The sequence below is a fragment of the Culicoides brevitarsis genome, chromosome 1 (genome assembly GCF_036172545.1).
Source record: "Culicoides brevitarsis isolate CSIRO-B50_1 chromosome 1, AGI_CSIRO_Cbre_v1, whole genome shotgun sequence".
NCBI classification, from domain to species: Eukaryota; Metazoa; Arthropoda; class Insecta; order Diptera; family Ceratopogonidae; genus Culicoides; species Culicoides brevitarsis.
Window position 1 is genome coordinate 57,364 of NC_087085.1, and position 26,531 is coordinate 83,894.

Sequence of the window (26,531 nt, forward strand, 5' to 3'; positions counted from 1 at the left end):
TTCAGATCTCGTGTGAATTGGTATTGCGCATTATTTTTTCACAAAATGAATTGAGTTTCGCTTTGACTGAAGAGGATTTTTCGTAAAATAATACTATTTCAAAAGATAGTTTTGTAATATGAACCAGGAGTTATTTGTTGAATGATAGAAGAAGTATAAATTTACATGTAAATTTGAACGAAAATCTTGTTAATGGTAATTTTTTTGACTTGCTTCACTTGTAAAATGTTTGTTAATTTCAATTATTTTTGTGTCTATTAACATGTCTATATTTTTTACAATTCAAGCTGAATGAAACAAAATTAAATTTTCTATGTTTTTTTCGTTTCAGATACTGATACATTTGAATGGCTGCTTCTATTCTGTCTCCGTGGATATTTGTTCAGTTTTTGTTTTGTTGCAATATTGAATATTTGACGGCAACATCGGAAACGAATGGTTGCTTGATGGAACGTTTCTCCAATGGACGAGTACTATGAATGGATTAAGGAATTACTTGCCGAGGAAAATATCGACTTGGATGCACTCAAAACGACAAAAAACCCCGACGTATTAACACACATTCACGAAGCAGTACGAGACTTACGCGATTCACTCGAAATTGTACGACAAGACATTGGTTACGTCGAAAAGGGAATTTATTCTAAAGCGAAGGTAAACAAGTGTGCAGTGCATGGCGATCAATTGGTGATTAGCGAAACAAGTGACGAGGAACATTTTCAGGGTAAAAAGAAAGCAGGAGGATATTCGAGTACAACATCTGATCCGGATAGACCGATAAATCGTTTGCCGAAGAGAATCAAGGAGCGTCACGTGTCGGAAAAGACAAAGTGTTTGCTTTTGGGACTTCCGTATTACTTTCCGGAGAAAGATGATGAGACAGAGAGTCCCGATTCAAGTGATCTTGAAGAAATTAAGAAGCGATGTAAGGCATTGAGGGAACAATATCAAGTGTTACAGAAGAAAAAAGAGCAAAAAAGTCACCGAAAACGCCCGGCTTTAACAAAAATCACATCGGGAAGTCAAACAACGACATCAGATCTGAACAATACACTCGAATTCGATCGAAAAGTGTTAGATACAGACTCGGATTATCCATCAAACGTTCGTTCTCGACGTTCATACGACGAACCTAACATTCGTTTGCCTCCAAAACCAACAAAATACGTCAAATCTCCCGAGTTGGTTGTTTCAAAAAAAGATCAATCCGACATTTTAAGTGTTCCAACATTCAGCGAAGCCGAAAGTGTCGTTTTTGTCGAGAAACCAGTCGACAAATCTCGAAGCAGTTCGAAAAAACGTTCGAAAAAGGATCGAAAAAAAGTCCCAAAAACCGAAAGTGCGATCCAAACATCCCCTGATAAGGAACAACAACGCTATGCTCGATCTAGATTCCTCCGAAGCGATCGCCCAAAATCTGCGAGACCCGAAAGACGATTACTCCGTTTAAATAACTATTTGTGCTTCAAACCGGAGACTCCTCAAGAAACCACAAAAGACGAAACACTTCAAATCACCAAAACTGTGACAGAAAATGTGAATGAAATCACAAAAGAAATTACGGAAAATGCAACGTACGACGTTCAAACATTTGAAAATAGCACAGCACAAATAGAGTCTCCGAAGAAAGCACGTCAAAAGTCACAATCTTGCACGCGCGACACAAGCACAGAACTGAAACAATCACACAGACGGTCAAAAAAACCACTTGGCAAAGATTTTTCGAGTCAAACAGATCTTACGAGCAAATCACAGCAACAAAAACGCGACAGAAAACTAACGAAAGGCGTTCAATTCAGTTATGAGGATTTGGTTAACTTGAATGACATTGATCGTGATCCGATACGAAAGACAAACAGTAGTAGTCAAACAGATCTCGAGAAAACTGTTGAACCCGTTGGCATTCTCAAACGAACATTAACTGAGCCTACTCTTCAAGTGAAAAAATCCGAAGGGCAAAAACCCAAATTTGTGTCAATTGTCGATTCAGGTATCCAAACATCCTTCGATCGAGGAGAAAACAACAAAATTTCTACTTTTGAGAAGTCTCTTATTCCCGTCATTAAAACTACGAGTGAAAGTCAAACAGGTGACAGTTTAGAATCTCAAGTTCGCGTTGACAACGATAGTCAAACGAGCTTAGAATACAAACATTTCGAACAAAGTTACAAAAAATCCGAGGAAATGCAAAATATTGCAGGAAGCAACATGAACGCCCATATTAATTTGCACATTAAGGTTTCGTCAAACGTTCAAATGGATGGAAATACTTCAGAAGTCGAATCAGATACCTTGAAAGAGGAAAAACCCGCTGAACCAAATCTCGTACGTGAAGAAACACTAACAGTTGACAATCAAAAACTCACAATTCGTGTCATTTCTGAAGAAAATCTCTGCGTTTCACAATCAAATGACGGAGAACTCGACGTCAAACGTGTTTCAACCGAAAATTTAGACATTCAACGAGGCAGAAACAACGCAGATACAGACAAAAACTTAGATATTGATGAAATTTCCGTACACTCGTTATCAGAAGGAGACAATTCTGTCTTTACAGATGGGCATGTAACGCCTACCGAACATGAAGGAGCTGTTGGAGGACAAATACATACAAGAAAATCCGCATCTGAGCATCAAGAAGATCAAGTAGATGATATAGAGTTGATTTTCTCGTCTGATGACAAAGATTTTACGCAAGAAGATATGGTTTCGTTCACGGAATACGAGCCATGGCAAGAACCCGGAGGTACGGGAACACCAATTCTCGTGAAATTCAACAAAAAACCGTCAATTGAACGTGATGTCGATCAACAGAAACGTCGCAATAGACAACTTGTAAAACAAGATTCGGGCGCACAAACAGAACGTGATGCGAAATTTCAAAGTATCGGAAATAATGAGACTTTTACGTATGAAGTGAACAAAACAGGTAGCGAATTTTCATCAAAAATGCCGAGTTTGGAGAAGGAAAGTAGTTATGAGCAAGAAATACTGTCGCGCGAAGAAAGTTTCGACACATTTGAACAAGCTGTAAGCTCGGCAATTCAACGTAGATGGACCAAGGCGAGTATTTTAGTCGAAACAGACATCTCTAAATGCGGCATAACGGAAGAAATTAAGGAAGAAATGCTCATGGGATTCCCGCGACGTAACACATGCCCAAATCCAGCTCCATACAGGTAGGAAATTAATCAAAATTTTTTGTAAAAATGAAATTACAAAACTTTTTCTCTTCCTAAAGGCCAATTATGCATAGCAATCCCCGCCAAAAGCAGGCTGTTAAATTTGTACGAAGCCCACGTACATACGCATCGCACTTTCAAGCTCCCAAAACGTGCTTGCGAACTAAAATAAGCGAGACAGAAACGGATGATCATCATCGATGTAGCAGCGCAGTGCAAACAGATATTTCTGCATTACCGCCTCAATGGCGTTCTGAAAGTCATTTATCAAAAAATGAATATGGCATTGGATTGTATACGTTGCCCTCAAAATACGAGACTCCCGTAAAAGGACTTGCTGGATTTAAATGTCCTTTGAGGTAAGATTATTAACTTTTTTTTTTATTTTTGAACATCTTCCAAAATCTTATCATGAATTGCTATACGAACATTTTTACCTAAAAACATATCAAGATGATTCCATTTTTCCATGAAATATTGCTCTTTGATAGTCGAAACTCTTTCTTTCAGTATATTTGCATCCTAAAAACAGATAAAAATTCATTTAAAAGATTTTGAAAATAAAAATATCTTACCTTAAGAGAGATTAAACCATCAGTAGTGCCATAAAAAATCGTAATTGGGACAGAAATTGAACTCAAATCGTATTCAACAGGAGGGTGTTGCCCATAATGTTGCAAATTCTTTGCCTCATTGTTGTCATAATTCATTGGAATGAATTTACATGTGTTGATCATCTCGAAATATTGCAAAACTTGTTGCGTCGAAGCAAGATCCGTGTAATATTTCCTTGATTCTGCCAAATTATCTATATCAGTTTCACCATGTTCAGCTCCAATTACTCTTACAATTGTCGATTTGCAGATTTCTTGCATGAATTTGCTTTGCCCACAGATTGCATTAACTGTTGATGTAAACAAATCGGGTGTAAATCCAAGTCTTTGAACGCCCCATAATTCCCAATCAGCCTTTAAAAAAATTTGAATCAGACTAAAAAAATTTATATTGAAAAAAGGTAAAAAAAAAACTACAAATTATGAAACAAGATCTTTAAGAGAAAAAAACGTATTATATTATGAATTTCTCGTTGAGCTCATCAAACTTCAAGATTTAAATATAGGTATTCTAACCAAAATAATATAAATTTTGGGCAATTGAGTTGAATCTGGAAACTAATCTCTTTTCCGAAAAAAAATAATGAGCTTCCGATGATTGTTTTGTTTTTGTTATTGTATTCTACAAGCTTTATTTAAAAACTGTTGCACAAAATTTATATCGTTTTGGTTTGGGGTATATTTCCATTTTGATCCTAAAAATTTTATTAGCTCAGCGAGAAATTCATGATACGATAGGTACGTCTTTCTTTCTCTTAAAGAACTTGCTTTTTTTTAATTTTTCAATGTAAATTTGTTTTAGAAGTTGAAAACTAAATTAATATTTTTTTAATAATTTTTTTATTTCATATTTTAAGTTTAGATTTAAGTGTTAAGTTTTGCAAAACTTTATAAATATCTAATTAATTACTAAGCGAATATTTTAGTGCTTTTGAATAATCGATTTATACAACACAATTAAATTAGGGGTGACGTTTTCTCGCTAACATTGTGCGCTGACTTAGGTAGATCACTTATAAAAAAATTACTTAAAATTTAATATTTTTCACTTACATGAATAATCGGAGCATTTGCTGCAACTTGTCGAATCAAGGAACTCGGAATATTTCCTAAAAACGTTGCCGGCGCAATTAAATGTGCACTCGAGATTTTCTCATTAACTGTCGGGACACTCGATGTCATAATGAAAAAATTCGTGCCTCCCATGGAAAATCCAACGTAATGTAATTTCTTCTGAGCTGTCACATCCAGAATGTAGTCAATCATCGACGGGATATCAATAGTGCCCATCTCGTGCATCGAATAGTCCCAAAATGCTGCATCGTCAATCGTTAAAGTTTTGTGGCGTTGCGATAACGAAGTTCCGCGTACATTTCCAAGCCACACATCTATTCCCGCATCACGTAATTGATAGGCTAAACTGTTGCGTGTGTCGTTTTGGCATACCCACATTCCAGCAGATTGAAATAAACCGTGCATCAAGAGAAAAACAGGCGCATCTTTCGGTAAAGCGACGTCATTTTTCACGCGAACAACTTGCAAAAAGTAACCATCTGGCGTTTCAACAGTGTGAAATTCAGATTTATAGCCATCCTGATGGATTTTTTCTTCCTACGATACGAATAGAGAAAAAAGATTAAAATTAAACAAGAACGTAAATTTTGCAACAAATCTATCAATGATAATGGAAACGCTCAAGGTTTCAAGCTACATTTTCCAATTATTTGACATGTGTTGTGTGATTTAAATCCGTTCATGCTTGAAAATTCCCTCTTATCATTAGAAAAAAAATTGATTCAGTGAAGGAGTGACGTGATCAGAGAGTAGAAAAGCTGAAAATGATCCAAAACAATTTACAAAACGGCAAAAACTATTATGTCCGACCCTGAATACTCTAAATGCACTCATGTTATATACATACTTGTACATTGTTTGTTTTAATAATAATAAAAAATAAAATTGATAAAAAAGTGCAACGAATAAGTTTTATTTTCTTCCATTGAACGAGAAAAACGATATATAAAAGTATATGTGACATTAAGAATTAAAGCGCATTTTAATGCATTGTTTAATATGATATTTTTCTCAATTTGTTCTTGAAAATCTAGAAAATTTTTTGAAAAAAATTATTTTTTAATTTTTGCACAAAAAATTATCATTGTCTTTTCAAAGTTAAAACAATATTTTTTTCAATTTTCTTTTTCTTTTTTAAATTTTAATAAAAAGTAAAAAAAATATTCTACATTTTTTAAAATTTAAATTTTATTTTTTATAATTCCAAGTTTTTTATCTGTTAAATTAATGAGCAAACTTCAGTACATGTTATCAAATGTGAGAATTTTCCCATTAATATTAGGACGAAAATTCCGATCACGTATTGCACTTGAAAATTTTTAAAGGATCACATAACTTACAATCAACTCTAATAAAAAGGCGGGATGAATAAAAAATAGCATATATGAAAAACAATGAAAAAGAAAAATTGCTTGAAATTGACTTTTTTGCTACTTGAATGAATTTTCGTCTATTTTTTACTTAAAAGAAAGAAAAATGGAGAAGTCATTTATTTACTTACCATTAATTGGTTTTGATTTGTTCCCTTTAATGCTATTAAAAGCAAGAAGATGAAAAGTTTAAAGCTTGTTTGTAAGTCCATGATTTGTCTCTTACTGATGCTCTTGACAATAGAATTTCCATTAATAGCCACACAGAAGAACTAGTTGTTACGAAATATAATGCAATAGTTGCATGTCAGTTGGCAATCAAAAAAGTGTAACATTCAACATGTGTCGATTAATATGACATTTTTTTCATTACAACGAATGATAAATCAGTAAAAACTCCTCCTTTTTCAAGTTCATCGATTTCGCTGATATTACGTGGCTTTTCAGTAACTTTCCCATATTTTTTTTATCATTCTAGATTATCCGAGAAGACACAGGAAAATCGGCGCGTATTGCTGAGCGACATCCATTTCACGAGTATGGTACCTGAGTTATCTCGTTCTGCGGATCATATTTGTCCCGATGAAGAGATAACAGAATCGGATGCTGAAAGTAAGTCTAACGATTATTACAAAGGACATTTGTTGCAAACGCCGGATTATGTGAGCAAAGGGTAAGTTTTGAAATCAAAATTTTCGAAAAAAATTGGATGAAATTTCGTTTTTAGTTTAACTCCAAGTCACAGTCTTACATCGCCGGGCATCAGTAATTGGACTGTAAATGAAGGAAGTCAAACGACGCAAACAGGAGGATATTGGGACCGCGGTGATTCATTTGACTCATCCAAATCCAATTCACTGTATGCAACAAATTTAGAAAAACATCATCGATCACGCAGTGTTCCGTCAATTAAATGCATTGTGTGCCGACAAACGCAACCTCAGCACAATTCAGGGGGCATGCGAGTATCGGAGAGCATGCATTATGGAACGAAAGGCATTCATGGTAAGAATTTTTCTTGTTTTTGTGACTATTAAGATGAAAACTATTGGAAATTGTTGAAGATCAACCTCAAAAGTGTCGCGGTTCATTGCCCGATTTGCGACATCATTGCGCGTGTCGACGATACGATGGACCATCTCTTCACAAAATTCATGCTGAATCCGAAGAATCAACCGAAAGCCTAATTGAAGAACCCGAGGAATATCATCGCGTTTCAACACACAGCATTGCAAACACCTTAACACTCGAAGACACTTTAGATGCATGCACAAGTAGGAGACGATCTGAAAACGACATTGGAAAACGTGAGTATCGTAGAACGAGATTTTTCGAAATTTAAATTGTTCACTTGCATGTCCCAACGCATTTTCTGTAGTTTTCATTCCGCCGCCATGTCAACTTCCATTTTTGCCACGCACGCCTGAAACACTGAAAATCGGGAATTTAGCAAAAGTTATTCTAAGATCGGGTCGAATTGCTGTCGGGCGTATACGATTTGTCGGATGTGTGAGAGATGAGGAAGAAGAAGGAGAAACACGACGAAAACAAAACAAAGAAGATGACGTGTTCATTGGTGTTCAATTACCTTCTGAATGGGGCGATTCTGACGGAACTTACAATGAAAAACGATTTTTCGATTGGTAAGTAATTGTTTTTGAAGCTTTTTCACATTCACACAAATCATTTTTAGCCCCCCAATGCATGGAGCATTTGTGCCATTTAGTAAAATCATTATGGCATGGAATGTCTAAACTCACACATTATCTTAGAAAATTCAGTACAAATCTGATGTTCATTTTACTCGTTACTCGTTGTTTAACATATAAAACCCAATAAACACATATAAATGGCAATGATGCATTACATCAACATTCTATTGGTTCATAATTGACCACAAAACCTGAGAATTAACATAACAATTAATGTCTATAATCGTTGTTTTATGTCAAAATAATAATAAAAATGATAGAAAGCCTAACAATGAGTGCTTAAAAATGGACCTAACAGAAACTAGTCATAAGTCGAATGATTGAAGAATCAGAAAGTTAAAACATAAGGCGTCTCCATCGGATATCACAAAACAAATAAACTTTTACTTTAACTTTTTTCATTAAATAAAAACATTTTTTTCACGCAGACAATAAACTTGCGACAACCTTCAAACTTTCCAATAATAAATTTTCCGTCCATTTCAGTTTTATTTTCGTAGATTTTGAGTCAAAACACTATTTTTGCATACTAAAATTCTCTATTGAGCTATTTACAAGTAGAATCTGAATCCGTAACAAACAAATATTTAATAAATTTAACTGTTGGAAAGTATTAAAAGTAATGAAAAAAGAAAGATATTTATAAACAGAAAAAAAATTAATAAAAAAAATTCAATATATAAATTATGTGTGAAAATTTATTACCTGGCTAAATTACATTATATCCATAAATTGATTGTTACTTACAATAAAAAAAAAAAATATAAAGAAGGATATAAGGAATCGTCAGAGGAATTGTATAACAATATAAAAAATATGAAACTAAATAAAGAAAAGGACATCATTAGAAATACGAAGGTGAATTGTGTTGTTGATTAACTTGCCCAAAGGAGGTTTCTCTTGAATTTCTTTCGAATTTTAAAAAAGGTAAGTACAGCATTTGTATTTTTGTCCATTCGTATTATCTTAAAGCTTAAAGTAAATATTTTCATTCAAGCAAAAATACATGATAAGTTTTAAGAATTCAAATAAATAGCTTTAAAATAATAAACTATAAAAATATTTTTACCTTTCTTTTATTTAAATATTGAAAAAAAAAAATTAAAAACTTCATAATTTAAGTTTTTTTTTGTATTTCTTCATTTTTTCGGAAACAAAATGATAGGTACATAATAAAAAAAATACATTTTTTTTTCTAATTTTTTCCATCACCATTTATTTTTATTTTCTTTTTTTTGTGCAAAATTCTTGTCTTTTATAAAAAAAATAACAACAGGAAAAAAGACTATGATAAAAGTAATAAATAAATAAAGTTTACATCTTTTAACCAGAAAGAATAACAGTACAATTGGAAGCTCTAACTCTTACACTTAAATGTACGGGTTTCGTAACTTAAATAATGCCTATATATTTATTACAACAAAATATATTTCAAAAATAACTGGAAACTTCTTTGTTCATTTGTTGCTATTTGAGATTTTTTGTTCTTTTATTTTGTCAAATACTGAAAAAAAAAATTTTTTATTATATTTTTCCACGTCGGTGTAATGTCTTTTTTTTCTACAAAATATTTTACTATTATTTCTGTAATGAAAAATTTATTTATATTTTTTTGTGTGTTTGTCGCTGTATTTTGTTGTGCGAGAGCATCAGTCTATGAAATTTTCATTCCAGTATCTAATTTTAATGCTTGTTTCAGAATTTCATACGTAGAGAAAGAGACAGCAACCATTGGTATTGCCCTTAAGTAATTAATTGACATTCCGCGATACAGGCCTTTCACAACTCCGTTTTCTTTGTAGATTAATTTGAGTGTTTGGAACATTCCCATGCTGAAAAAATAAAATTGTTAAGAAAATTGTACAGGAGTAATAATAACTTACGGAAAATTTACAAGACATGCACCAAATTTTTTTTTAGTTTTTGTTACGGTTGAAGAGGAAAATTTAAATGAAAATGTAGATAAGGCCGCTCCAAATAAAACCCAATAGTTTTGTCCGATGCCCCATTTTAAAAGTCGATAAATTCAATGGGACAAAATAAAAAAAATTAAAAGATATTCAAAAGAAAATAAAAATTTTTAATACGCAAATATCAATGTAAAAAACTTCTTGATTAACGATCAAGATTTTTTTTTTTATAAATTTGGCATTTTGTATGAAAAAAGTATTTCAAAATTTTTTTTGCTTCAAAATTTGTGTTTCAAAAATTTTGGACAAAATTATTGAGTTTCATTTGGAGCGGACTAAATGGTAAAAAAAGAAAATTTTTAAGGCAAAGAAGAAATAATTAATGGCTATTAAGACCCTTTTTTAATTGAAAAATAAAATCATGCAAAAACTTTTTAAACGATGAAAAATGCAGACAAAATTTTTCACCAACCTCCTGTTTGTTCGTTTATTACATGTGTCAGAAGCGTACAATGAAGCAAATGTAAATGTGTTTAGAAAGACGTCGATCCATAACCAAAGATTTCGCGGAAGCAGCATTTAAATGTAAATTGAGTAGAAAAGAGAAATATTTATCATTAAAGGTAATTGTATGGCACAGTATGAAATATTTATGAGGTAATAATGATTTATGTAAAAAAGTGATGAATGATTTAAAAATATTCTAACCTTCAACCTTTTCATTCATATTTTTTTTTTCTAATTTTAAACTCACCCGAATTTCGCTGTTTCGGGATTCATCATTGCCAGCTGCATTCGTCGTCTTGTCACATCTAACGGATATGAAAAAGATTGTGCAACAGCGCCTGCGAATCCGCCACAAAGTAATTTCGCGGGAACTAAAAGAACAAGGCCTCCTGTATTTCGATCGCATTTTTTACATGTGAACGTTGGCGCGTATTTCATGCAGAAGTACTTGAGCATTTCAAAGCAATAAAAGGAAAAACCGGCATAAGGTACCATACCCATGAGTGTAGGTGTAAATCCGCGATATAATGCTTTTATTCCTCCTTCCTGTGATTTTTATTTTTTTTTTTATTTTTTTGAGTTCAAAAAGAGAAAAATTAAGACTTACCTCTTTGAAAATGCAAACAGCTGTGTGAACAATTCCTTTGTATTTGTGTTCACCCGTAACCTGAAATGCTAATCTGGCTCTAATTGTATCTAATGGATATGTTAAGGTAACAGCAGTTAATCCGGCGCCCGCGCCTGCAACAAATTTGTCGGCATGTTGGATGATTTGAATGTTTTGTGCGGCGATGTATTTACCCAAGTACTGAAAAAATTAATTAAAAATTTAAAATATGATCATTTAAAAGCTGATTTAAGAAAAATGTTTCACGAAATTTATTATTTTGAGTTTTTCACTTTTCGTCAATCGATAAAATAAAGAATTTTTTCTTTTAGATTTTAATTTTTTGCTAATTTCAGATTTTCAGGTCTAAATTTGATATTTTAAAATACATATTTTTACATACATTTTTTATTTCTTTTAAAATAGTCAAAATTGTTGAATTTTATTAATTTTTAACTTTTAATTTTTTTCATTTTCAACTATTTTTTTTAATGTTTACTCACCTTTTTGTACACTTCAAATGCGGTAAATTGCGTGGCGGCATATGGAAATATTCGAACCATTTGAGCGCCATTTCCTTTGTACAATGCAATAAATGATTCTTTACGGATAATGTGTCGCAATCCGCTAAAGACACCCAAATGTTTGTAATGCTCTGAATGTGCTTGTAACAAAATTTTGATTCGATCGAGAGGAGCAACTGTCGTTTTTGAGCACATGCCAGCAATACCTGAAAGGCAATATTTATTTATTAACATTAACCATTTTCATCAAATTTTGTCATACCAGACACACGCGAAACCCAAACAACATCGATAAGGTGTGTCTCGCTCGCAGAGTGTTAACAAAATAATCAAACAACGACAAGCGACAATAAAATATGAAATTTGTTGAATGAATGCGGAATGGAATGAAAAACATCTCAATCATTTGTGCAACTTTTTTTTTTCATTTTGTTGATGATAATTTTAGTGAGTCATATAGAAATGCATTGCTTATCTTCTTAAAAAAAAAAAAAATAATAAAAATTCATTAAACTGAAAGAAGATGAGAAGAAGTAGAAGATGAAGAAGTACGCGCAATAATTGTTACACAAAAAAAGAGAAATTTTGTGTGCTTATCGACGCAACCAAAACACTTTACAGGTGGCTTATTTTCCATTCATGATACTGTTTGTTTTTAAATTACAAAGATACGTCAACGTTAAAGAAGAGAAGGAAAGCGAATCAAAGAAGAATGGATGATATCACATAAAAGAACGTACAAAGTGCATCTTGAATCGTCTCTAACAACTAAAAATTCATCAGATCGGAAAGACATTCGACCTCATTAGCACTTTTTTGTGTGACTCACTGCAGAAAAATTTGAAAAAGAAAGTTTTTTCTTGAACAATTTTTGGTATCAAATATCGCACAGACCGAATTTGATGATCTCTATGGGTTTCGGATTCAAGGTCACTCATGAAATTCTTTTAAATTTCTCATAAAGTTAAAAAAAACTTACCTCCAGCAATCAAATTCTTAACAATAAAGTCAACATTCTTCTTCCGTTCTAAGGACTTAGCATCTTGTACTGTTGTTGTCACTGCAGCAGTCTTCGATGCTGTTGTAATTTCTTGCTTACTTTGCATCTTAATTCACTTAACAATTAATATTTAATTTCACACTCAAAGAACACACAAAAAATAGATATATATTCGATAATGATGTTACGTGGTACGGTACGTAACAATTGGTCTACTTAATAAAAATTCAAAAATCTAACACGTCATTATCGGTAAATTATTGTCACGGAATTCTCCTGTTTGTCGTCTTGCGTCTTTGCTCATTAAATATTGTTTTTTCGTGTACAAATCACGAATTTTCTTCAAAAATTATAAGACCCTCTGTTGTTTACGAATGCAAACGCGAGTAAAAATTGGGACGAATGAAATTAATAACATGTACGACGAATGTGCATTGAGGAAGTTGTCCATTTCCAAATGTGCATTGGTTGATCGTCTTACTGAACAGCTGAGAAGACGATTTGAGTGATTTTGCTCTTTCTTTTAATGAAATCCGTACGGAAATTGGCCCAATAACTGCATAAATGCAAAGTTTAACATGCTGATAGCTCATTAGTTTGTGGAGTTATCGGCAAAATTGGGTTCGCGTGAGAGGAAAATCGAAAGTAAATTTTTGTAGGAGTGAACGGAGTCTCGTTTCGTGTTGGGAAAATCAGCAAAGAAAAAAAATACAAAATGCAGTCGTCGAAGGAAAAGGAACAAACTCTCAACAAATTCAAGAATTTCTTCCGAATGACTAACAAACAAGGAGGTAAATTATGGTTTCCAATGTTTTTCTTCACTTTTGATTATCACTTTTTTTCCTTTCTTTTCTCATACAGGTACTCGTGACAGACATGAATTTTGTTTGACGCCGGAATTGGAGAAAGAGGTAAACAGTTGGTTATCTGTACAACAAATGAATTTTTGATGAAAAATCATTCATTTCAGTTGAGACCCGAAACTCCCGTAGCTCAAAGATGCAAAACGTTAAAGGAATTGGGCGATGTTGTTGCAAGCAATACATTAAAAGAGGTTTGAAAGAAAAAAAAATTTCATGCAAAAAAAAATTGATTTGAATGAATTTTAGAATCTCGTGCCGAAACTATGGGATCTAACGAAAGACTTAATTGTGCCGAATAAGCCGGCAGAACAACGTCAAATCGCACTTACCTTTTACTGCAAACTCATTCAAGGTCAATTTAAGGATCTTGGCATGATGCGAGGCCATTTTTTCCATGTGATACAAGAACACGATGTGCACGAAGATCTTCCATTGCGTTTGGATTTGCTGAAGGCTCTTACGTACAATGGGAAGGAAATTGGGCATTTTGAGGAGAAAATTGGGCGATTTATGCTTGAATGGTTTCATCCGATTGTCGACGCGAAATTGACGAGAGGCTTTTTGGAGATGCTCATCAACATTATTCGATACAATACGGCGTATCTTGACAAGGAAATTATCATTGGAATATTAAAGTAAGTTGAAATTCTTTCGAAAAATGCTTTAAATTAAATTTTTCTTTCAATTTTAGTAACGCTTGTACACTGAGTTGCACAGTTGATGACAACGCAACTGTTCTTCATTGTCTCTCTGTGCTCGACACAGTCATTCGTTATGCGATATTTCCGGATGAAGCACTCCCTTTAGTCATTATGGCGCTTTGTCGTACGGTGAATTGTGAAACGTATTGTCAAACAGCATGGCAAATTATGAGAAATTTGTTGGGAACAGATTTAGGACATGCTGCGCTTTTGCAAATGTGCAACATTTTGAATGAACGTTCCCTACATCCTGATGCTCCATTGCTGCGAGGCGCTGTTTTTCACATAAATATGGGTGTTTGGGGATCAAGCAGTTCAGCGGCATCAACTTTACGATGTACGCCATCGATGGTTTTATTGAGTTTCTTATACGTGAGTTGAAAAAAAAAAAAGATTTAATGAAAAATTGGTTTTATGATTTTTTTTGCCTTTTTTAGTCTTTAAAGAGTGGGCATATGATTGTTACATACGAAGTCACGTTAAGCATTCAACGTTTAATTCAAAATCAAGGGAGAGAATTGTCTGAACCAACATGGGATGTCATAATCGATATTTTGCTCGCCATTGCGAAAAATAATGGTACATTTCTAATGCAAAAAATTTTAATTTATTTCAAATAATATCTTATGATATTTCACAGCTGATTTAAATTTATCAAAGGACAATGTCATACATAGGCATTTTCATGACACGCTTGACATGATTGAGGAACTAATTGATCAAATTGCAGCGGATCCAGAAAAAGTCTACGCTTTAATTGAGCACGTATGTCAGGATCGCGCGGTAAGTACATGAGAATTAAAGAAAATCTGATGGATAAAGGCGCGAAAGTTGATCTTGACGACGCATCGAAGTTACGACAGATGATCCAGTTGAATTGAATTTGCAGTGACTTCTGAAATTTTTGTTAAATTATGAGATTTTTATGTAGTTTACGATAGTTCGAACTTACATGGTATGTCCTTTGATGCCACAAATGGGACAAACATACTTCTTTAAGATGAGACAATTGTCGGTTGTGTGAGTGCTATAAACAGAACTGTAAAAAAACAAATTTTAGATGTTGTTTTTAATGGAAAATGTGAAAAACATATTTACAATCCTTCACGATTTGATTCACAAAAGACGCAATGATTGTGATGCAGATTACATGCCGAGCTTGAAGCAACAACAGAAGCGAATGTTAATTGACGTTTAATGCCTTTCTCATCTAACGAAGCTTGTTTCGAGAGCTTTAATGGAGTCGAAGTTACGACATCTTGTGCATGGAATTCAATGATTGAAGGATTTGACTTGTTTAGCTTGGCTGCGAGTATTTGAGCTTCTTTCTTAGTTTCCATCAAATTTTGGTTATTTTTTGGGACAAATGCTCTCAAATCTGTTACGCGATTAAATAATGGATCAGGACCAAAAAAGTTGTTCCAAATGTTTGTTTGTTTTTGTGACATTTTAGAGATTTTTCAATTTTAGTCAATTTTGGAGTGAAAAAGTTGAAATTTCTGTTGAAATTGATAAAGAAGTCACTGTTTTACGAAAATAATCCAAATCTTTGACGATTTATTGACTGAAAGTACCTTAAAAGTTGTTAAATTTGAGGAGCGAAACAAAATAAGATGGAATCCGTTTTTTTTCTTATCTCTTAATTAACAGTTATAATCGGTTATTTTTTTCTTTCGTTTCAGGAACCCTCGATTGTTCGTTTAATCGAGTATCGAGCAGCTCGTATTCGTGCCTCAAAGCCAGATTGGTTGTCGGAGTTAAAAGCGTTCATTGAGCGTTTCTACAAGAAGATGCCAAACTCGAAAATCCGTGTTCACGCAATTCGAGCTCTTACACATGTTATGGAAGTGAATCGAGCTGCTTACGAAGAGGAAATTCTCGATCATCTCATAATGGAGCAATTTGGGAATATCGTAACCGAAAGTGATCTTACAGTACGAATGGCTGTTGCTGAATTGCTCATCGAATTGAGTAAACATTGCGAGACGAAACGTTGTTTGGAGCTTTTCGAGATCATGGGAAAAATGATAAATCGTCAATATGACGCGGGATATCGCCCTGATGATTATGTTTTCACGTCACGCGATGACACGAAAGACATTCAAGTGCTCGTTGAAGGTTTAATTAAAGTTTTTCACATCAAATTGTATCGTTTGCCATCGCAACATGCCTCAGCAATTTACACGCATCTCATTGCATTTTTGGAACAACATTATATGCGCCCAAAACGTTATGAGAACACAGCAACGATTCGATGTCTCATCTTCAATTGGATGTTAAAAGCTCGAGCGAATGCCTCGTATCACATTGGGTACCCAGATGCGAATCTAAATGGGCAAATTCGTTACAGTCATTATTTGGGAATTGAACATCCGAGTGCGGGAACGTTGTCGACACAATCTTCAGTGTCTCAAAATGAAGCAACAACTACAAATACATCAACAAGTTCGACGACGCTTATTCCAATTCGTAAAGGATGCAAATTAATTGTCAAATGTTTGGAGTTGGAAAAAGATTGGAATATTCTACAATTGGTTTTGAGCGAATTACCGAATATTTTGCAGAATCGTGCTTTGATACAAGGCAACGATGTAGACTTTCTGACGAGAACTCTTCAAAAAATGGTAAGTTTTTACTATTTTATTGACATAAAACAACAAAAATCTACTAAAATCCATTAAATTTTGCACAAACACTTATGATTGTTTATGGGGGACTTCACATTTTTCAACAAAAGTTTTAATAGCGACACAATTTTCCGCTAAAATTAGTATTTACACATGAAATTTAATTTTTTATGACAAAAATTTAAAACTTACATGTTTTCCAAACACTTGAAGGACAATTTATAAACCGTTCGTTAGTCATACAAGACAAAACTCTTCCGGAAATGGGATGACACATTTTTTCTCCCTCAAACGATGGTTTATGTTCATACCCTGTCTTGAATTCATCTGCTCTTGATTCAGCTGAAAAGTAAAATTTTGTGAAAAATTTGGGAAAAAAGTTAAAATTAACTTTTACCCATTGCATAACACGTATTAATTGATTTTGCCATCGTTTCTGCCCATATTGGTTGGTTGTTTGTCATGTTCATAATATACTCTTTCAATCCTTTGAGATCAATATTTCCATCGCCTTTTGGATTAAAGCCCATTCTTTCTAACATACAATCTCCGAGACACTAAAAATTCGATAAAAAATAAAAAAAAAAATGAAGATTGTTCATCAAAAAATAAAAATAAAATAAAATAAAAATAAATAATATAAATATAAAAAAATTATATATATATATATATATATATATATATATATATATATATATATATATATTTATATATTTACACATCCTCTTGGCAATCCAGGTAAATTATTTTTCTTTTTTTGCATCTCCAAATAAGTGTCTCGACAGTATGTAACGATATCCATTGGGAGAAATGCGGGTGTTGGACAACAATCGTTTGGATCTGTTGAGTTATTAGGAACATTAAGTCCCGAATCACAATAATTTTCTCCGTTGATTGCCTAAAAAACATAAAATTTAGGAATTTGTTTGAATTTTAATGAAAATATTACCGAAATCCATACGACAATGAATGTTAAGAGAACAAAAGTTGACATTTTTTTTTAATATTTTGTCTAAAATAAGAGACGATTGTATCACTTTTGAATATTTTTCCGCATCTCACTTTACTTTTTATACCAAATTTGTACAAAAAAGCAATTATCTGTCATGCAATCCTTTGAATGACTTATTTTCAGTAATTTTAATGATTCAATTTGACGAACAAAACACTAATTATTTTATAATTTTCTCTCTCTCTAGTATGTCGATAAGCGTTTCATTGAGACTGTCGAGAACTTTTTGCCATCAAAACCGCCGTTATTGTCTGATCTTCAAATTTTATTGTTGCCCGCGATTGCAAGTGCAGCAACATATCACGAATACCTGGATAATCAAACACAAAAAAAAATTGTCGAAGTTCTCAAATTGGGACTTTTTACGAAGGCTGTTCGAACGTGTGTGCATGCCTTGACTGTTTTACTTCTGGAAATTCCAAATATGATTGTTGCGATGTTGGCTGACGTTCTGTACGAAATGAGTAAGTTGTCGAGCACAACGCAATCTGCGGCGCCCATTTTAGAGTTTTTGTCAAGTGAGTATTTTTTTTAATTTTTTGTCAATTTTAAAATTTAACTGTTTTTAACTTTTAAAATTTTTCTAAAATTTTCATTACCTACATATTCAAAGTTTTTTAAAACTATTAAAATTCTTGTAAAATTTCTAATTTTTTTCTCTTTTTTAGCAATGAATCGCCTACCTAGTCAACGATTTGCGAATTTCGTGCAACGTGATTGCATGTACGTGTTTGCCATTGCACTTCCGTACACAAATCCCTATCGTTTTGATCATTATGTTGTTTCGTTGGCTCATCATGTTGTCGCTGGTTGGTTTCTCAAGTGTCGTCTCGAACGTCGTGCGGATTTAGTGAAGTACATAATTGTTGGTTTACAGTCAAATGTTCGTTTACCGATTCAGGAAAAGACGACACGCTACAACGTCGAATTAGAGAACGAAGATTCGAGTAATCGTAAACGAAGTAGTAGTTTGACGGAACGTGGATCAAAAATGAACAACGACGCACAAGGGCAACCTTTGATAGCTTTTCATTTGGAGCTTGTAGAGACTTGTATCGACTTCCTTGTTCGTCATACGTATTCTGTCTGTTCAGCATTACCGAAACGCATGCCAGCTGCGGATTTCTTACTGAACGGAGGACAACACATGACATGGCTCGTTGGAAATAGTTTGATAACAATCACAACTAGCGGATGTTCAATAACTCCCTTGAAAAACGGCTTATGCGACAAATGTCATTCAATTTTGCCGAATCACACGTCATTGAGTAAGAGTGAAAGTACAGCAAGCAGTAATTTACCAACGTCTCCTGAATCAAATGCGTCGCTGAGAGAGCCTGAATACATTAATACGGGACGTCGTTACACAAAAGCAAGTTTCACATTGTCGAGCACGAACGAATCTGATGTTAGTACTGATGTTACGAGTAGTTCGTCATCCGCTTTGGCAAACAATAACGGGCATGATACGAAATTCTTTCGACAAAGTTCACAAGAAGGAAGATTTTCAAGTTCGAGTTCGTTAGAAGCATTATCGCGACGCGGAAGTAACCCTGATCAATCTTCCGAAGGATACGAAAGTCAAAGAAATTCGAAGGAAGTTCATCCGCAGTTACAAGCTCCTATTCCAACAGCTGAACGCCCTCGTCAAGTATGTGCTTGTTGTTGTACGGGATGGGCAGAAGTTTGTATTCGACGCCCAACAGGAACAATGTCATGGATAATGCGCATTCAAAATCAAATTACATACGATTCCTTCACAAACGAGTTCCCGCTGCAAGATTTGACGACATTATTCACTCCCGGTTATGGCGGCGTGATAAATCCAAATTTGCTGAAAACTGAAGTGAATCAGAGTAATGCAGAAATATCGAAAATTTTATCAAAAGTAAATGAAGTACCTTCGACAATGACATCCGCTTCTTCTAAACCAAAAGTTTCGATCTCCGATGAAGTGCATGAAATCCGTAAAATTGAGCGAATGGAAGAAATCGAGTTGGATGACGATCAAATATTCGACAACAATGTTGCATCAGGAGGAAAATCGGGTCCCATCGATATTCCGGGCAACACACAAAAACGTAAAAGCGCTGAAGAACCATACGAAGGCGAATTTGAACCAATTGATCCAAACAATCCGGAAGTTGCATTTGACGATTACGATTCAAAAAGTCGAAATCCTGTGCGTCGCGTGAATTCAAGTCCCGAAATGAGCAGTAACTACCGAAATCCTTTCCTTCAACACAAAGCATCGAAAGAGGCAGCTGGTGCAAATGCTCAAGGCGCACCAAATACATCAACAACTGTTTCAGATGACTCCGATATAGATGGCTTGCAGAAGAAAAAGAACTATAGCAAAGATATGCGTGTCAGTTGTGAAGCGATTCCTGAAGAAATGGGCGGAAGTACTCCGCCAAGTCAATCGGGATCCATAAATAAGGAAGAAACGCTCGTTAGTAACATGTCAGCTTTAGTTGTATGCGAAAAACAAGATGCTTCAACTACGACGAAAGGTGATTCACAACATCCCGTATTGTTACAAAAGCAACATTCAGCAGAAGCACAAAAGTCAGAATCGATTGAAGTGTTTCCAAACAAACAACAGTCAATGTCACAAGCATCACTAAATTTGAAAATCCCCATGGAAATGCAAAAAGTTACCACAAAACCTCCGCAATCTCCTGCTCCGTTATCGCCGAGACTCATTGCAAAAAATGCTGCCAACAAATTTGCATCAAATTCGGGCACAGCGTCTCCTTCATTTCCTGCTCTCGCAGGGCATGGCCAAAGCGATGATCAACCACGAGGGCGTTCAAAGACAATTAGCGTCACAAGTCGAGAGCTTTATTCGCGAGATGCTCGTTGGAACAACAGTAGAAATCCAATTTTGTCTCGAACTCGTGATCAACAAGGTGTTTCCACTCCAAAATCAGGCATTTCTCCGAGTTTTGTTTTCTTGCAGTTGTATCATTCGGGCGTTTTGAATACCCAAGAGAAGCCAATTTTGTTAGATCCAACAGCAGATATGTCCCTCAATTTGTTGGATTACATCCCGCCCTTTGAAACACACAACATTGGCGTTTTGTATGTCGGTCCAGGGCAATGCAACAATGAAATTGAGATTTTCAAGAATCGTTATGGCAGTTTTCGTTACACGCAATTCTTATGCAATTTGGGGACTTTGGTTTCGATTCGTGAAGCAAAAGAGAATAATTTGTTTATGAATTTAGATCCTGATACTGATGGATCTTTTACGTATATTTGGCAAGATGATATCGTGCATGTGACATTCCATGTAGCGACGTTGATGCCCAATAAGGAACACGATCCGAACCATATTGTGGATAAGAAGAAACATATTGGAAATGATTTTGTCATAATTGTGTACAACGAGAGTGGCGAAGAATTTAATTTGAAAACTATTCAGGTAAGAAAAGAAAATTATTAATGAAATTTCACAGTTTAAATTTTCTGAGAATTTTTAATTTTTTTTTTATATTTTTGACAAAAAAGAAAAAAAACATTTTTTTTTAAATTCAACTTAGGCCGCACCAAATGAAAATCAAAAATAAAAGTCAAAAATCCAATGGGCCAAAATTTCAACATTTTTTAAATTTTTGATATGAAATATTCTGAAATCTTTTTTAAATTAGCAAATCTCAAAGTAGATAGTTAAAAAACATCAAAAATATTATTTGTCGCTCAAAAATTGTTAAAACTTAGTCATTTTGTATGAAAATAGTATTTCAAACTTTGTTTTTGATTTTGTCTTTTGAATGGTTCTTAAGCATGAAAAATGAAAAATACGTAATTTTTATTTTGAAAGCCCATTATATGATTTTCAAGCTTGAAATTGAGCAAAAGTTAAAGAAAATGTCCTTGGATGTCTCTTGATTGTTTCTAAAGCTTGAAAAATGAAAAATAAAAAATACGTAATTTTCATTTTGTGAGCCCATTTGATGGTTTTCAAGCTTGAAATTGAGTTAAAATTAAAGAAAATGTCTTTTGGATGGTTTTTGAAAAATGAAAAATACGTAAAAATACGTAGTTTTTATTTTGAAAGCCCATTATATGATTTTCAAGCTTGAAATTGAGCAAAGGTTATGAAAAATGCCTTTGGATGTCTTTTGAATGGTTCTTAAGCTTGAATATTCACAAATAAAAAATACGTAAAAAATACATAATTTTTATTTTGAAAGCATTAAGATTCTTAAGCTTGAATTGAACAAAAGTTATGAAAAATGTCTTTGCATGTCTTTTGAATGGTTCTTAAGCTTGAATATTCACAAATAAAAAATACGTAAAAAATACGTAATTTTCATTTTGAAAGCCCATTTGATGATTTTCAAGCTTGAAATTGAGCAAAAGTTAGTAAAAATGCCTTTGGATGTTTTTTGAATGATTCTAAGCTTGAAAATAAAAAATACGTAAAAAATACGTAATTTTCATTTTGAAAGCATATTTGATGATTCTTAAGCTTGAAATTAAACAAAAGATATGAAGCCTTTGGATGTCTTTTGGATGGTTCTTAAGTTTGGATATTGACAAATAAAAAATACGTAAATAATACGTAATTTTTATTTTGAAAGCCCATTTTATGATTTTCAAGCTTGAAATTGAGCAAAGGTTATAAAAAATGTCTTTGGATGTCTTTTGAATGGTTCTTAAGCTTGAATATTCACAAATAAAAAATACGTAAAAAATACGTAATTTTCATTTTGAAAGCATATTTGATGATTCTTAAGCTTGAAATTAAACTTTTAAAAATACGTAATTTTCATTTTGAAATTAAACAAAAGTTATGAAAAAAGCCTTTGGATGTCTTTTGGATGGTTCTTAAGTTTGAATATTGACAAATAAAAAATACGTAATTTTCATTTTGAAAGCATATTTGATGATTTTTAAGCTTGAAATTATACAAAAGATATGAAAAAAAGCCTTTGGATGTCTTTTGGATGGTTCTTAAGTTTGGATATTGACAAATAAAAAATACGTAAAAAATACGTAATTTTCATTTTGAAAGCATATTTGATTCTTAAGCTTGAAATAAAACAAAAGTTATGAAAAAAGCCTTTGATTCTCTTTTAAATGGTTCTTAAGCTTGAATATAGAAAGATAAAAAATACGTAAAAAATACGTAATTTTCATTTTGAAAGCCCATTTTATGATTTTCAAGCTTGAAATTGAGCAAAGGTTATAAAAAATGTCTTTGGATGTCTTTTGAATGGTTCTTAAGTTTGGATATTGATAAATAAAAAATACGTAAAAAATACGTAATTTTCATTTTGAAAGCATATTTGATTCTTAAGCTTGAAATAAAACAAAAGTTATGAAAAAAGCCTTTGATTCTCTTTTAAATGGTTCTTAAGCTTGAATATAGAAAGATAAAAAATACGTAAAAAATACGTAATTTTCATTTTGAGAGCATATTTGATGATTTTTAAGCTTACGTTTTAAATACGTAAAAAATACGTAATTTTCATTTTAAAAGCATATTTGATGATTCTTAAGCTTGAAATTATACAAATGATATGAAAAAAAGCCTTTGGATGTCTTTTGGATGGTTCTTAAGTTTGGATATTGACAAATAAAAAATACGTAAAAAATACGTAATTTTCATTTTGAAAGCATATTTGATGATTCTTAAGCTTGAAATTAAACAAAAGTTATGAAAATTGCCTTTGATCTTAAGCTTGAATATAGAAAGATAAAAAATACGTAAATAATACGTAATTTTTATTTTGAAAGCCCATTATATGATTTTCAAGCTTGAAATTGAGCAAAGGTTATGAAAAATGCCTTTGGATGTCTTTTGAATGGTTCTTAAGCTTGAATATTCACAAATAAAAAGTACGTAAAAAATACGTAATTTTCATTTTGAAAGCCCATTTGATGATTTTCAAGCTTGAAATTGAGCAAAAGTTAGTAAAAATGCCTTGATGATTCTATGTTTTCAAGCTTGAAATTGAGCAAAAGTTAAAGAAAATGTCTATGAATGGCTTTTGGATTGTTCTGAAGCTTGAAAATTATACTTCAGAGAGTTTTAAATTTCGTTGAGATAACGGCTCTATTGATCTTCCAAAAATAAAAATCGAAAATCGTAATTTTTAAGGTAAAGGTTTTTAAGTTTAAGATTTTTTTAAATTCAATTTTAAAGGATTTTTTTTTTAAACTAAAAGAAAATATTAATTTTTTTTATTTCAGACTCAATTCGGATACGCTTGTGTCATCGTGGAACCACTCGAACTCAATACTAATCGTGTCTATATCCGCATCAAGGATGATCTCAAAGAATTTGTAACGCCATCAGAGACAAAAATCGTATCTGATGCAGCAGTTTCCTTATTGGCAAGACAAATAGCTCTACATGCGAATGTAAGAAAGTATTTTTTTCACAAATTTTAATCAATTTTACTAAATAAAATCTAATTTCTTAGCTTGCGTCGCGTGTTGCACAATCACTCAAGTCTAAAAACGCATCTCCCTATGCTTCTAATTGGCTCGATCGTTTGCGACGCATCAAACGAGAACGCACCAAGATCACAAGCAAGAACAAAAAATCCGAGCAACAGTCACAATCAGAAATCGCATCTAATGACTTCATCGTTTACACAAAATACCAAGATGATGCCAACAAATAAGGAGAGATATTGAAATTTTAAAGCTTTTGTTTTTAATTGCATAAAATTATTTTTTAAAATTTGCTTGATTTTATCAAAAAAAAAAAAAAATAAATAAATATGGTCACTGTGTTAACAAAACAAATAAAATTCGTCACACACAAGAATGAGAGAAAATGAAAAAAATATTTAAGACAAAGCATAAAATAAAGAAAAAAGTATCTATATTAGCATTTAAAGAGTTTTAATAATATTTTTTCTTATTAATTAAACGAAGTAAGAACTTTAATAGTATTTTTAAATATTTTCTTTAAAGATGAATCAAAGTGTCTTCTTCATAAGTAATCCAATGTCAAACAAATCTTGCGTTAATGCGATTGCTCTTTCAGAGTCTTCATGTAATTGCGATACGGCAATAAATTTGGGATATTCCTTAATTAGAGTTTCGACAAGTCCCGCATCTTCTTCCTCAATTTCCAAAAATCCAGATTCAAATTCATGATATACTTTTGAATTATCGATGTGATTGTAAAGGCGAATAACGTTGTCTTCAGTAACCAATCTGTGGAAAAAAAATTGACCATAATAATTTTAAAGTTTAATTTTAAAGTTAATAAAGGTTAATCTAAATTTTATTTTTTTTTATGAATTTTCAAAAAACTTTTCATATTTCTTACCTTGCAATGTTCGATTTGATCAATCTAACTTCCGAAGTTAGTTGAACTTCTGCTCCGAAACTAACTCCTCCATCTTCGTTAGTTTCAAACTCGCTTCCATTGTATGTCATAGTTTGTTCAGCGGGCGTTAGATACGGCGGTAAAGCATCTTTTTGATACTTCTTGGCGAATTGATCAGCTGCATAGTCAATCGGTAATTCATCTGCCATTTTAAGGAACATTTTACGTATTTTCTGTAAAAGTTCTGTTCGTCGAGGCGATTTTGAGTCAGAATAAACAACTCCAAGATGTTTGTGGAAATCTAAAGGAACACCTTTACGGAATTCAACGTCAGTTTCAATCGCATTCTGTAATGCTCCTGTTAACAAGTACTCGAAAAAGTCTACGTAACTCTGTTTTTGGTACACGCTCAATGTTATGTGCAACGAATGACATCCAGGGACAGTGTTTGCTTGATGAATTATGCCTCGAGGGAAGTACAACATATCGCCTGCTTCTAAAACGACATCTAAAATTGGTTGTCCTATCTCGTTTTGATCGAAATTTTGCGATGATTCGCGCGGTAATACTTCTTCGTCGCATCGCGGATTGTACAATCGCCAATGTTTCTTTCCCTCGATTTGCAAGACAAACGCTTCGATATCATCGTAATGCGGAGCGAAACCTTGGCTGTTTGGCGGAGTCAAATATACATTTGTTCCCGTCATGCAATGGAAATATTCTTGAATTTGTGCATTCATTTTGTACACCTCGTCGATGTACGATTGCGGATTCAAGATACGAATGGAACATCCTTCCTCATAAAAATCCCATACTTCACTTGATTTGGCTCGTCCTTCGGGGTTTTTGGTAACACGTTGTCCATTGATGTATGATGTAATGTCGATATTGCGGGTATATTGGATGTGATTTTCTCTTAACATTTGGTCGATTGATTTGACTGACATCAAGTGCTTGTAATACTTTGGATCATTGCGTTTGACGTGCAAGAATTTCTTCTCCCAATGAACTTTCATGAACTTGTCGAGTGCTATGGGAAAAATAACTTGTCGAAAAGCACTTTTTCCTTGTTCAACACTGTCTTCGACGAAGGCAAAATCTTCCGGTTCATCTTTTATCTCATCAACTTTCTTCATGGGTGTCGAAACACTTTCCAATCCATTATTAAAAGCCATCGTAGAATTTGGAAGAGTTTCTTCTTCGTTTCGTGCCTTCTTCAAAAGACGTTTCTCGTCGAAAACTTGCTTGCGTTTCTTTTCCGGCTTCGATTTGGCAAATTGTTTCTGTTTGTTGATGATTTCCTCGACAAGCATCGACTTATCTGACAACGTGCGCTTCTTTTTGTGTTGCTTTTTTTGCGAATTCTCAGACATTATCGGGAAACTCGTAAAAAAACTAATCTAAGTAGACAAACCTCGTGTCTTATCAAAATAAACAAAGGCGTCGTTCAGTAATGACATTTCATAACAATGATGCCCAAAGCAAATTTTCGATAGTTGTTGAGGGACCATTGCAAATTCGTCATTGCGAA

The 26,531-nt window shown here is 33.2% G+C and overlaps 7 protein-coding genes across 7 annotated transcripts in view; 2 read left to right on the top strand and 5 right to left on the bottom strand.

Moving 5' to 3' along the window:
- The window catches only part of LOC134832536 (uncharacterized), a 34,859-nt gene extending 26,307 nt beyond the window's left edge, over positions 1-8,552 (top strand). Inside the window, exons 3-9 of the mRNA XM_063846600.1 lie at positions 332-3,179; positions 3,242-3,541; positions 6,719-6,913; positions 6,968-7,245; positions 7,305-7,547; positions 7,619-7,883; positions 7,934-8,552. Of these exons, the coding sequence (XP_063702670.1) occupies positions 463-3,179; positions 3,242-3,541; positions 6,719-6,913; positions 6,968-7,245; positions 7,305-7,547; positions 7,619-7,883; positions 7,934-7,994 (4,059 nt within the window). The 5' untranslated portion in view covers positions 332-462 and the 3' untranslated portion in view covers positions 7,995-8,552. The remainder of the gene's footprint in view (positions 1-331; positions 3,180-3,241; positions 3,542-6,718; positions 6,914-6,967; positions 7,246-7,304; positions 7,548-7,618; positions 7,884-7,933) is intronic.
- Positions 3,564-6,452, bottom strand: LOC134827326 (lipase 3-like). Its single transcript, XM_063839924.1, has 4 exons — positions 6,372-6,452; positions 4,850-5,407; positions 3,758-4,150; positions 3,564-3,704 (listed from the first exon to the last, which is right to left on the bottom strand). The coding sequence occupies exons 1-4, from the start codon at positions 6,450-6,452 to the stop codon at positions 3,564-3,566; spliced, it is 1,173 nt and encodes a 390-aa protein (XP_063695994.1).
- Positions 8,553-9,312: 760 nt separating the features above from the next.
- On the bottom strand, positions 9,313-12,888 carry LOC134837149 (solute carrier family 25 member 16-like). Its single transcript, XM_063852489.1, has 5 exons — positions 12,480-12,888; positions 11,480-11,706; positions 10,977-11,177; positions 10,617-10,915; positions 9,313-9,784 (listed from the first exon to the last, which is right to left on the bottom strand). Exons 1-5 carry the CDS (start codon positions 12,604-12,606, stop codon positions 9,607-9,609), a joined length of 1,032 nt encoding a protein of 343 aa, XP_063708559.1. The 5' UTR covers positions 12,607-12,888; the 3' UTR covers positions 9,313-9,606.
- A 106-nt stretch (positions 12,889-12,994) lies between these two features.
- LOC134827634 (tuberin) lies at positions 12,995-24,400 on the top strand. Its single transcript, XM_063840369.1, has 12 exons — positions 12,995-13,291; positions 13,362-13,411; positions 13,471-13,554; positions 13,610-13,998; positions 14,055-14,436; positions 14,502-14,643; positions 14,705-14,847; positions 15,747-16,688; positions 17,891-18,221; positions 18,372-21,130; positions 23,908-24,078; positions 24,141-24,400. Exons 1-12 carry the CDS (start codon positions 13,216-13,218, stop codon positions 24,342-24,344), a joined length of 5,673 nt encoding a protein of 1,890 aa, XP_063696439.1. The 5' UTR covers positions 12,995-13,215; the 3' UTR covers positions 24,345-24,400.
- Positions 14,710-15,680, bottom strand: LOC134827637 (uncharacterized). The gene is made up of 3 exons (XM_063840372.1): positions 15,163-15,680; positions 15,017-15,103; positions 14,710-14,959 (listed from the first exon to the last, which is right to left on the bottom strand). Exons 1-3 carry the CDS (start codon positions 15,510-15,512, stop codon positions 14,863-14,865), a joined length of 534 nt encoding a protein of 177 aa, XP_063696442.1. The 5' UTR covers positions 15,513-15,680; the 3' UTR covers positions 14,710-14,862.
- On the bottom strand, positions 16,736-17,722 carry LOC134827636 (general odorant-binding protein 66-like). Its single transcript, XM_063840371.1, has 5 exons — positions 17,641-17,722; positions 17,410-17,589; positions 17,089-17,248; positions 16,884-17,033; positions 16,736-16,825 (listed from the first exon to the last, which is right to left on the bottom strand). Exons 1-5 carry the CDS (start codon positions 17,683-17,685, stop codon positions 16,761-16,763), a joined length of 600 nt encoding a protein of 199 aa, XP_063696441.1. The 5' UTR covers positions 17,686-17,722; the 3' UTR covers positions 16,736-16,760.
- Positions 24,401-24,525: 125 nt separating the features above from the next.
- LOC134827635 (bifunctional lysine-specific demethylase and histidyl-hydroxylase NO66) lies at positions 24,526-26,437 on the bottom strand. The gene is made up of 2 exons (XM_063840370.1): positions 25,001-26,437; positions 24,526-24,885 (listed from the first exon to the last, which is right to left on the bottom strand). The coding sequence occupies exons 1-2, from the start codon at positions 26,371-26,373 to the stop codon at positions 24,645-24,647; spliced, it is 1,614 nt and encodes a 537-aa protein (XP_063696440.1). The 5' UTR covers positions 26,374-26,437; the 3' UTR covers positions 24,526-24,644.
- Positions 26,438-26,531: the final 94 nt, after the last annotated feature.